The 13,222-nt window shown below is 33.2% G+C and overlaps 1 protein-coding gene across 3 annotated transcripts in view; it reads left to right on the forward strand.

Annotated features, from left to right (window-relative positions):
• Window positions 1-13,222, forward strand: part of Phf14 (PHD finger protein 14) — a 139,347-nt gene that overhangs the window by 97,530 nt on the left and 28,595 nt on the right. For 2 of the 3 annotated variants that reach the window (XM_059257382.1, XM_059257384.1), the window contains one exon: window positions 10,101-10,218. In XM_059257382.1, the coding sequence (XP_059113365.1) occupies window positions 10,101-10,218 (118 nt within the window). Of the gene's footprint in view, window positions 1-1,384; window positions 1,658-10,100; window positions 10,219-13,222 lie in introns of those variants that run through there. The other variant, XM_059257383.1, reaches the window with a different exon arrangement.

A 13,222-nucleotide genomic window follows, 5' to 3' on the forward strand; every position in this document is an offset into this window, starting at 1 on the left:
AAGCTGCAGAACATGTTTATAGTTTCTGGCTCATCCGTGAGCGAAACTCTTTGAAACTATTTTTTCTATATTAATTTCAAAGAAAGCTTACTGAATACAAATAAAGTAATTGCTAGGTTAAAACATGAGCTTTGATTTAAAATAATACAGTCTTTTATCTTGACATGGTAGAGCTGAAGACAAGTTATGCTGCTTACTCTAGCATTTAGATTTAAAATATTAGATGAAATTTAATATGAAAGGGAATATTAGGAGTAACTACTTGGTTTTCCCACAGTTAAAATCCAACTTGGATTGAGTTGGAGTTTAAATGGATTTCCTTGATAAATTGTGTATCCATATTCAAAGGACAAGTAATTATGAATTCTTTTCACTACCTGTTAGTCGTCATTATTTTTTTCATAATTGAGACTGAGATGTGCTTGCATTATAAAAGGTTACTTCCTCTAGAATATGTTTTCCTAGTACTGCTTAATGTTCAAAGTAAACATCAGATTCCCAGTGTGCTAAAAGCTCTTCACATAGAGACCAAAGTACTGAAAATTTTAGCACAGGAGTTCAGAGTCCAGCTCTTGCTGTCACTTCTCATGTTGATAAGTACAGCATTTCTCTTAGCATTGTTTCACATGATTGTCTTTTCTTTGTAGAAAAAGTTTTGTTTTCACTTTCTTTGTCTCTGGTGAGTTTGGCATGGTAGCTCTCCTCAGTACTGCTTTATTTCTCTGTGTGCCTCTTTTCACTTTCTTTTTTCTCAGTGGAACTTAGAAGCATTAAACACATCTTTCTAATACTTTAAAAAATGAACTTTTTTAATGATGTGTGACTATTTAGCAATTTTGTGTCATCTCTACAGTTCTAAATATGTGAAAGAAATGGTGAACTTTGGTTTCTACCATAGTTAAAAAAAAAGTTACTTATACCCTCTAAGCCCTTAAGATTTTTCCTCTCAAAATCAAGACACAAAGTTTGCAAATAATGTTAGCCATGCATTTCTAATACAGTCTTTTTCAAAGGAAGCCAGTATAGACAGATATTGCATGTTTCCTCAGGCATTGTAAAATTGGCATTCTCAGTAATTTTTCAAATAATAATTGATCAAATACATTTCCTTTATATTCAAGCCATTTTCTCATAAAATATATTGATTTTGATAATCGAAACTATTACCAATAATACAAGAGGAGGCAACTCAGTGTTCAAAAGCTAAAATATTCACTTGTAATAAGTGAGAACCTGCCCAAGACCATGACATTTAGGGTGAGGATTTCTATCTCTTTGTTATTTGAATCTACTGTGGTATTATTAGTATGTTTCATAAGGCATAGTACAGAGCTGCTATGATCTTTAAATGTTAATGCTCTTTTCTTATCACTTTACTGTGTAGATACCCTTCATGAGACCCAACTCTGCCACAGCTCATCCTCGGAGGCAGTCCTGGAAACCTCTTTTATAAGTGTGATTTTAAAATGTGGATAAAACTCTCAATAGAGCATATAAACTAAAGGAGAACAGCTATCTTGTCCTTCCCATAAGCTTATCACTTCAAAAAGTGCTTTTGCTTGTCAGGTTTGGATAGAATGTAATTGATTGGTCTGTTATATGGGTAGACAAGGCAGTTAATTTGCCCGTGGATTTTTTTTTCCTTTTTTCTTTCTATTTTCTTCTTTCTCCCCTTCTCTTATTTTTTTTGTTACAATACTCAGAAACACTTGGTGTATGCATTATTAAAAACAACAGTGGGTATTGTCTTGTCAGAATTGTTTTAGTGGGTAAATGTCTTTCCCTCTTGCTCCTTTGGCCCGAGACAATACAGTATTTGGACTGAATGAAGACTAAAGGAAGCCAGTGGGACTTACATGCTCTGTGCTTCCCTGTTGTTGAACAATTACCTCCGTTATTTGTTTGTAAAAGGACAATGCTTGCCACTGATCTGCAAGTCTGTATCAACTTATTTACTACATGTATTCACACATGAACAGAAATTCTTCAATGAGAACAACTCTAGACTCAAATTTAATTTCTATTTGTGATATTCAGCAAAAGTGAAAGACTGGTAAAGATTACAGCTTTCTGGTTTTGAGTAGTATGAAAGCACTTGATATTAGCATGGACATTTGATAACTAGAATTTAAGCTCGAGAATAAACGTACTATCTGTATTAGTCTGTAGGTACTTTTTTCAGAAATACCCAAATTCATTCCTTACTGTTTCATTTAATACGAACTCTGTGTGTTCCATATGATTTTACTTTTTTGAACTTAAATGTGAAGCTATGAAATGAGGGAGATACAGAGCTTGTTAAGTATACAACCTGCCTGCTGAAAGATCTTCACCAGCACCTGTGTCTTCCCAGAGGTTTACAGAGTTTACATTTGATCTTCATGCTTTACTGGTCCAGTTTTAAGTCAACGGCAGAAATACTTTGAATATTGCACCATTTATCTTGAACTGATTTAGAAGAGACTGCTGAAATTGAAATGCACATACACATGTAAATTGTCAAATTGTATCTTGGAATTCCATTGTTTATCATTGTGAATTTGGATTTTTCCAGGTATATGGGCATTTGGAATAAACTGTAGAAATAGAATAGGCAATGCTGTAGATAGCCAATGTGTGTGTAATTGTAAAGTTGGTGTCTCTAGTAATCTGTAGTTATAGGAACCATATGACTGGATAAAATGTTTAGTAAAATTAAACATGTAGGAAATAATGTATAAAGATGCTGTTAATTTATTGGTAGATATTATAGCACTGGAGAAAATATCCATAGTCCTTAGGAAAAGCAATATGCTTTCTTTAGGTATAAAGAAGAACCAACTATTATTACTTAATTTATGGAAAAGTTGGCAAACACCAACAAATTTTATGAAAAATGACAGTAGCAGATTAGCATTTTTCAAATGAACCATGCCTTAGGCCAACTTTCTTTTAGCATAAGGTAAGAAAACAGTAGTGGATTTTTTTTTAATTAGGGTTTCTTTTTCCTTCCTCTGCGTTTTTGTTTTAGTTCTGAGAAATCATGGGTAGTGTGGTTGTAATGGCACTGTTAACCAAAAGCCCTTTCACAGTGGTTATCATTAGAAAAGGCCAATTACCATTCTTCATGTTTTAGTTTTCAGTGCTAGATTATGCTCTTCCAAGTTTGGTAAACAACCCATGTTACATGTTTTTCACACATTACTGGTATAAGTTGCACAGTTCCTAAATGATAGTTTCTTAAAAGTCTCCATCTTCTGAAGAGAAAAAAATGAAATATTTTCTCCTAATAATCTTCTAAATAACAGTAGAAAATTAACTTTTGCTCATTACTGGTCCATTGCTATTAAAAGGCAAAATTAATGTTTATCTAAGCAAATATTTCAGAATGATTTATATCTTACATATATGTGTAAAGGCTAATGACAGCTCAGGTATTTGACAGTTATATGCCACAGAAACAGAAATGAAAGAAAATTAAAATATCAGGAAGGAGCTGGGAGAGTGCTTAATTGGTAAAGTGCATACAAGCATGAGGACCAGTACTCATGTGAACAGCTGGGTATACTGGGTCAGACTTGTAATTCCAGTGAGTACTGGGGCCAGAGACAGAAGGGTCTCTGTGATTTATTGGCCAGCCACCATACAGATTGGGCAAGTACCAGGCGAATGAGAGATCCTAGCTCAAAAGCCATGGTGGACAATTCTGAAGCAGGATGGCAAGCCAACACACACACACACACACACACACACACACACACACACACACACACACCCCATGTTACACAATATTGGGAAGGGAATTAAATGTCTCTGAAAAAATACCCAGTGGATGATATGGTAGTGATGCATCAGAGTCACAGGAAGAATTTGTTGAGACTTGACTGGCTATCATCTTCTTGTCCTCCTGTTCCACCACATTTCTCTCCCTGTCTTTCTGGAGTTTTTAATTCTGTAGATTTGTGATAAGATGAAACAATCTGAATTTGTAACAGGTTCAAAATAATGTTGATTTAGCTGATCAGGGATTACTAAGTCAGGATTACTTTGAGAACAATTGTGTATAGTTATTTGTTTAAAATAATATATTCAGTGTTGATTAATAATGAATGTTGATGTCTTTAAGGGGCTCAGATTTCTCAAAATACTTGTTTCTGGACAGAGGGTTTGTAGAAAAGTAATTTCTTCTGAAACATACAACGTACAAATTCCTTCATTTTTAAAAACTCATTTAAATATTTATTTCACAAATAGAGCAACACTGCTTGCCCAAAATGTCCTGGTCTTTGTGTTTCTTGGGTTTTGTTTTGTTTTGTTTTGTTTTTTAAGAGTTAGGATTATGTATCATATGAAAATAATGTTTAGCTTTAGCCTGTATTGTGTTTTAAATTTAGATATTTATGCATCACTTATGTATCACTGTACTTTGTTTCCTGAATGTTTATCCAATATTATATGTGGCATAAAAATAGATTTCTGACAAATAATATTCATTTTAGTTGCCCTACTTCCCTGTTGGTATATCTTATTTCTTAGGGAAACACTTTTTAAGCATTCAAAGTTACATACTTTAAACATTCTTACATACATCCTCATCAGTATGTTTTACTTGACTCACAGTATGGAAATATTTTACCAAGATCTGTTTAAGAATTCAGAAGGATGCTGCAATAGATTAGAACATTAACAGTTTTCAAAATATTTTTTCATTTCTGAAATGATTTTTGACTAGTGAAACCTGTTGAAGAGACTTAATAGGACACATAGGCAGATAGACAGATGACAAGATAGATGAAGGGGAATTTATCCATAGCTGCCTGAGCCATCGCCTTGTAAGTTTAGATAACAGTAAGGATTGTGAACGGAGACAGGTTTTACAAGTGAGTTTTTATTTAAAAAAAAAAAAAAAAAGTAGGCTTATTTCCGGTAGCGATCACCCTAAGGTGTTCTGTAGGCCTGCCAGTAAGATTGACTGCTGTTCAGGTACATAAGATGTAATGAAATTGAATGTTCATGCTGGGCTTGGTAAATAAAATGAGATTGACCCCCTAGCCATTATCTCATTTACCTGATTTACATTGTAAAATCAGGATCTACACTATTGATTGGAGTATAATTAGTTAATTATGAACAAGGAAATGCAAAGTTATGTGGAGCTTGAACACAGCAGGTTGTAGTGCTAAAAAATGTCCAAGGGCATGAGCAGATGGAGATCAGTTTATTAAAGAACAAAGTAGACGTGTTTCAGGTATGGAAATGTCTAATCATTCTCTCATGCTGTGAAGAGATACTTGATCTTATTGTGTATTTTCGTATGAATTGCCTTGTTTTGTGTTCTGTTTTTTGTTTTGTTTTGTTGTTTTTCATTTTACTTTTAAAGTTGCAAGCTGGCTGTTGCAGATGTAGATAATGAATTGAATCCACTCTTTAAACGGACTTGGATTTCACTTTTCCCAAATAGTGTTTCAGTCTATAGTCACCTGTAATGGAAAATTGTAGACTGTCCTCCACCCACTCGTTCACTGTTGCTGGTGAGAGACATCCCCAGTAGCATTAATGAAATAGGTTCACGTGTTCCACATTGGTCTGAAATTTGTGAGATATGATTTAAAACACAGTTTCTAATTAATTTGTATAGAAAATGCTCATGTAGATGGCTTGCACTAAAATTGTTAAATGTTATAAGAAATAAAATATCTTAGTTATAAGTATCATACCATTGATAGAATGTAAGAGTATTGTGACAGTTCATATTATTGAAAATTTTTAAGGGGACTCAGTATATATTTATTCTATTTGTTAAGACATTTAATTGAAAGGATTGGTCACTGTTCACTGAAATAACCTATCACTGTAGTTGCTAAATTTGTGTTTGAATTGCTAGTAAGGTTTTATTTAAGCAGTGTTAATATTCAAGACTAATTGATGGGACAGTCAGAACCCCACCGCACCCCCAATCTGTTCTCTTGATGCTCTTGTTTCTAAGTGAAAAATGTAATGTGATGTAGTTTCAGAGACAGTTCTTTATCCAGCATTGCATAGACTGGGAGGGAAGTCTGAGTGAGTACTGTGTTCCATTAAGGTAGCAGAATATCCACAATTGTCAACACCAATGTGATCCTGAAACAGTACATCCCTTTTAAAGTCTGAGCCACAGATTTTGTTTCTTTCTAAAGGCCAGTTTATCATGTAGTCATAAACTACTTGCTTAGGAGGTGTACTCACTTATTTCATCTTCTAGTGTTTTTTTAAGTAGTTACTTAGTGTATGCCCCAAATGAACTTATTAATTGGAAATTAAGAAAGTTAAATCATTTAAAGCAGTGTTTCTCAACCTTCCTAATGCTGTGACCATTTAATACAGTTCCTCATGTTGTGGTGACCCCCAACCATAAAATTATATTTGTTGCTACTTCATAACTGTAATTTTGCTACTGTTATGAATCATAATGTAAATATCTGTGTTTTCCAATGTTCTTAGGCGACCCCTGTTAGAGAGTCATTTGACTCCCAAAAGGAGTTGAGAACCACTTGATTAGCTTACCTTTAGGCACAAGAGAAAAATAAATCAGTTACATATTTTTGCTTGTTTCAACATTGTCAATAGTCACTCAACACCCAATTTAATGCTTGTGTAGATCATAGCACTTATGGAAATCAATCATTTTCTCTGCTTTGTCTAGGGTGCTATACTTAATCATAATCCTAAGTAAGTATTTTAATACAAATAGAGCTGTGCTTATTTATTTAGTCTCTATGTTTTGCTAAATCAATGTGTATAGACCATATAGAACTTCTCTGTCACTTGTATCTGTATCAAATATGAATGTAGTATGTAGGAAGTTGTACTTAATAGGTGCATAATTAGTCAGGTTTTGTTTTACATTATAAATTGGGTTTGTTTAATTTCATTAAGCTGTAAATGTTAGGATACTCTGTAGTCCAATGTGCACAGTATTTATTAGATATTTTAAACATACTTTAAACATTGGGTTTACATTTTATTTAAAGACACATTATTCATATGCTAGTTTTATATTCTCTTTTCATGTTTAAGGTATTGCCTTCTTTTTTATTATAATGTGCTATTGGTATAATAATGTTTTTATTACATACACATTTGTTTTGTTTAATAAAGTATGTTGTGTTATATCACAATACTTTTGTGGGTCATTGACTTCCTTTGAAAACTTGTTTTTATTCACTTTATTTTGACAAATTAAGTATGTGTTATTGTATTGTTGGAATTAAAATGTGTTCAAGTACTTATTAAAACTAGAAACTAATTAAAATTGATCAGTAACTGGTTTTACTCTTGTAGTTTTCAGAATATAGCCACTATAGACTTACTTTTTGAGTTTTAAGAATACTTGAATTTTCTATGTAGCCAAAATTTGCTAGTTGCTAAATTTTGATAAAAATTTTACACTGGTGTGTATGCATGTGTATTATGGTCTATTATTTTAATCTTCTATATTCTGTGTTCTGAGGATTTTAATGATATCTCTGAAATTCATCAATGGCCCTTTAGTTAACACAAATTCTTGCAAGTTCTGCTAGATTTAACCTCTGCTGTTTAGATGATAATTGTAACCAGTACCTAAAATTGTGATTTCTTTCAGTTTAACAGAATTAATGAATTTTTTTCTACATGAAAATAACTTGTAAAATTCCTTTGGATATCTTATATTTATTATTTACTTGGCAAACCTATTAATTTCAAATGGGGTGTTTCTCTCTGTGTTTCTCTTTCTGTCTCATGGATTTTGGTGGTTCCTAAGGGTAGAGACCACCGCTTTATGCTATTTAAACTTGGAGTTGCAGCTTTTACTTCCTGGTGAGTAAGCAAGGACCTTAGAGAACTATCCTAACACCCCCAGTTGTCCACCATCGTGAGAAAGACGTCCTGAAATGTACCCTGATGAAGGTGTCAGGAAGAATTAGGTCATCTCAAAAGAGCAAATGCTTCACAGCATCTTCTGAAAGAGCTACCAATACCAGAACAGGTATTGGATCATTTAAATTGTTTAAATATATTTTTAGATGCCTCATTTCAAACATTGTCAGTTTTCACAAGCTCAATAGTTTTGATGGTCTAAATTCTGCATACAGAAGTTCCTTTAAGAAAATTGTTAAAATTATTGTTAGATAATAAAAATATTGTTAGATAAAATTATTGTTGTAAAAATATACTGATAATATTAGGAGGCAATGCTGGTAGTTTTTAAGCAAGTAATAATCCCAAAAAACTTGAAAAATTGAATATAAGAAATCAGACAAAACAGTAGGTAAATGGTATTTTAACTACAGAGACTTGACACAGACATGTAGTACCAACTGCAGTCAGGACTGATGATCCCAGTGTAGCAGAGAAGAGAAATGGCGTTTTATGTATCCCAAATTATGGTATAAACCAAATAATGGTACTCTTTATAAGTTTGCCATCAAGGATTAGTGACATATTAGACCTTGTACTTGAAGCAGTGTTCCTTTCCTATCTATGACTTTGGACCTTCTCATCAGCTTAAAAAAGTCATACTTCAAAGGTTTCTGTACCCCAATATTTAGTGTAATGGAAATTTTAGCCACTGAAATATAAATTAGTTCAATTGAGAAAGGAAGACCCTGAATTGTATGGGCTTACTATATGGTATTCTTATTTTACATTTGAAATTAGCTATATAATCTTATTTTTAAATGCCAGAGCAACAGTATTTGAACATTCTATTTTTTAGTATATTTTGGATGCTTTTATTTTAACCAATGGTAAAATATATAGCATTTATTAGTTCTGTTTTATTTTATTCACTCTTGTAACTGGAATTACAGTAAATGTATAATTATGGTTAATTTCTTGAGTCTCAAAGGTCTGAGAAAAGTTCATTTACTATTTCATTGATAAGAAATGAGTTGTAGAGAAATAATGGATAAGCGATGGCAGGTAACTGTCTCACACTGTTTTGTACCTGGATAACTTGGCTCTTGAGAGGCTAGGTTTTTGTAACATGGTAAGAAATTTTTACTTAAAATATAGGTTATTGTTTCCTTTATTGTGATCATTTCCTAAAGTTAGTTTTTTTTCTTTCTGTGGCATATGCATAAGATTAACTCCTTTCTGTATTTTCCCAATGCTTATTAAATAGGAATTTTGTATTGTATTCAAGCAGTCTGCTTAATAAATTGCTTCCTTGGTGTTTTGCTTGTAAATTAATTGACTTGACACTCAGAGCCCGTGAGAAATGAGTAATAAAGAGAATCAATTGGTTTAAAAAAAAATTATTTCTTTTTAATTTGAAGCACAAAGAAAGTCAGGAATCTAACCCTTCTGTAAAATGTATACAATTTGATATTGGTGGTTACATGTTGGTCTTATTATTCCAGTTGATGCAAAATTCTTTTTAAAAACACTGAAATAATACAGATTTTTCTTCATTGTCAGCAGGATGAGATTGTCTGAAACGAAGAATAGGTATGGTAGTTTTCTTAGATTATGTACATCATCTGAGGCAAGACACTGTCAAAACATGCCAAATGTGAATATCCTTGGAAGTACTTGAGACACCAAGTGCGCTGAGAGAACTTGATAAAAACCAGTAATAGTCAGTCCTTGAGATGGGCTCTTGTACATTTAAATATTCTGTTGTTTAACATACAAAGATTGTATTTGCTGCAGGTTGTGTTAGCATCCTGTAAATGTTAGAAAGCTCACTTACAGTATACTTTAACTTGGAAAAATACAGAAATGAAGTATAATTTGTATGGCAATAATTATAGCTTAGACTTCTGTAAACAGTCTACTGGACAAATGATTAATTCTATTAATTCAAAATTGAATTTTTGATTGCTAGATTTTTGCACATATTCATTCATATATGCTTAACATTTTTATTATCAGAATGTTCTGAATGACAGTTACCCTGCAAATTTTATGACTGTTCCATGTTCCTCTACAATATTTACTTCAGATTTAGATCACCTTTATTATAAACATTAATTTCAGAATCTCCTGAGCAAAGTGTAGAATTAGGTGTTAAAGTAGTAATGTGTTAACACTTTGTCCTTTTGTTTTTGAAATAAATACTTTGATTATTTAGATACACTGTGAATCTGCTTACCCTACAGATGTGATGAATGCAGACTGTGCTACCATTTTGGCTGTTTAGATCCTCCTTTGAAAAAATCTCCTAAACAAACAGGCTATGGATGGATATGTCAGGAATGTGACTCTTCGTCTTCTAAGGTAAGGGTAAAAGTCTTAAAGAACAATGGCTGGGTTCTTTCTCTTGACAACTTTTCTATATTATAACATATACTTTCTAATTTTAAAAATGAAGAAAAAAACTATATTAAATGACATAAATTTCTTCTATAGAGTATTTAGCTGTTTCGTATGTACTCTGTATTACTGTAGCATATTAAATAATGTTATAGTAGAATAATGTCACTGCTATTTTACTACTTTGAGGCCATAGCAGGGAAAAAATATTGTTAGACAAAGGGCTTAACAATAGAATTCTATTTTATCCTCTCTCGAAGATAAAATAAATATATTAGAGTTGTTTTGTAGAATCCTATCATTAAAAAATCTAATTTTAATAATCTAAACTTATTTTAGCTAAGTATAAAGAATAAATATCAAATAAGTTTAACAGTTTAGCTTCTAAAATAAACTCTGAATTTTTTCAAAGTATCAATATTTTACCCTTAAATTATGGCAGTTTATAGTTTGTTTGTTTGTTTCTTTCTTTACAGTGAGTGAATGAATAGCTAGATTCTTGGTCTTTGTACTCATTTTACAGAAGAGCTGGATGTATTTGAATGAGAACATTCCGATCAGCTGTGTGTTACCAGTATTATTATTTTATATAAAGATCATGAAAGTAAATGCTTATTGTAGTATGACAGTCATCCTTTTTTGATAAATTGAATCAGTGCAGAATAACTATCATGTTGTCAAATCAAGTATTCTTGAGTAGTCAAGATTTATTCTGGCTTGACACAGAGGCCTTCTGAAGCTTTTTTCTTAAGCTTCAACATCTTTGGTCATTTACAAGATAGTTTCTATCGTAAGTTAATATGTGTGCCTAGAAAGGCTATATATTTTCTTCCTCCCTCTGATCTATGTTTCCCCTGCATTTCTGCTTCCATTTACTTATTTAAACCAAATGCCCAGCATCATTCAGAAGCCTCCTCATCCTTATCTGACATAGTGAATCACTTCTGAGGCTTTAAGTGTTGCCTTCCTTCCTGGTACCTTAACTTTGTGCCTTCAGTGCCTCATTCCATTACAGTTCCTTCTGCTCTAAAAACCATCTGAAGAGCTCTCCCAAACTTATTTCTCTTTTATTGTTCTTTTCACTAGGGACCTCCAAATGAAGGGTGAAACAAAGTGACATTTAACTTAATTCTATACAACATTCTGTTTTAATTTCCATGTCTAAATGTGTTTTATAATGTGCATAAAAAGTTTAAAATATTTCTAGACTCTATAAAATTACAACATTTATAAAAATACAATTATTTTTTATAATACCAATTTCACCACAACTGACTTTGTTTTGTTAGGTTTACTTACATTGTTATTTAGTAGTGAGGGTTTGTGTATGTGTGTGGTATTGTATGTGTTTTATAGAATTTTAGCACTAATGAATAGGTGCATAAAATTAAATGACAAACCTAATTAATGTTTTTACAATTGATGAATAATTTAGTATATTCATTTCATGTTTGTATTTAAATAGTAAATGTCCTTTAACAAAGTAGTCTTTCTGAAGATATGATCACACCTCTGTCTTAAATCTTGCAGTGCTTTCATGTCGTCCTACATTTACAAATATAACCAACAAAAATCAGAAAGCTTATATTGATGCATTCCCATCTGATCCTCAGTTTCATTCAGATTTTCTATCTCAGTAATACCCTTTATTACAGAATAGTCCTGATAGGATCATATATTGAATTTAGTTTTCATATTTCTTTGTTGCTAGTTATGGACGATTCCTTAGTATTTCCTTAACTTTCATAGTTATCTGTTTTTATTAAACACAAGGCATTTATTTTATATAATACAGTTTTCTAATATTTTCTTTGTGAGATGTCTCTTCAATAAGAATATCACAGATACAGGTGGAGAGATGGCTCAGCAGGTAAAGTTCATACTGTGCAGTCAAGCATGAGGATGTGAGCTCAGATCTCCAGAATTTACAGAAAAGTCTGGTGTGGCATCTTGTATCTGTAGCCCTAGCACTGGGAGGGGCAGAGACTGGCAGATTCCTAGAGCTTACTGACCAGACGTTCTAACCAAAATAGTGAGTTCTAGAGTTAATGAGCAGGTCATGGTAGGGAAAGATAGATGGCATCTGCCTCTATCTTTCTGCCTCTGGGCCCGACATGTGCACACACATTTATGTACACCCACTTGTATGTATGATGTAAACTGGACTTAGGATTGTGTTCTTAAAAGAATTGTCCAGTCCTTCCCAGGCCATCCTTGATAGAGATCTCAACAACTGTGTTGAGATCTGACATTGTTTATTGAATGTAAATATTTCTTTCAAAGTGGCTTTTTCAGGTCATATTATTCATAGGTCCCACAGCAGATTGAGGTACAAGTACAGTGACTACGTCTGTTACTTTTCTGTCATTTCATCCTTGTTCAGATTCTTTTTTTAGAAACACTGTAGACAGGATGAGCTGTCAAAGCATGGTGTCTTCTCTTTAATTGACTCTTCATTTGTCTTTCTCGTGTGTTACACTTATACACAGCACAGTTTAAGTGTGTATAACAGTAATAAATTCTGAACTTTTATGCATAGAAATCTTTTCTAAATGTCTTACATTAATGTGAGTGTTACAGCTCTGGAGGGGAAGGTATCCTGACTTGCTGAGAAGTCAGGCTCTACCTGGAACTGCAATAGGACAGCTCTGGAGGCTGGAGCCACAATAGGACAGCTCAGCTCTGGAGGGGAAGGTATCCTGACTTGTCCGGAAGTCAGCTGATACCAGGAGCTGGGGTGCGGTAGGGGATGGTCCCCCCCCGCAGGATATAGCAATCCTGCTTCTCTCCTAGAGAGCCAGTACAGTGGAGCTTTGCTCTGCTCTCCCCCACTTGAGGGGCCTTCCCAGCAGAGCTCCTCTGCTGCTTCTCTCCGGCCCAGGAGTTGCTTCTTTTGCTACACTCTGCTAAAGGGGAAACCCTTGAAGAAATGTAGCAATCTCCTCTGGCTCTGGCGAAAAGTTGTTAA

The sequence above is a fragment of the Peromyscus eremicus genome, chromosome 3 (genome assembly GCF_949786415.1).
Source record: "Peromyscus eremicus chromosome 3, PerEre_H2_v1, whole genome shotgun sequence".
Taxonomy (NCBI): Eukaryota; Metazoa; Chordata; class Mammalia; order Rodentia; family Cricetidae; genus Peromyscus; species Peromyscus eremicus.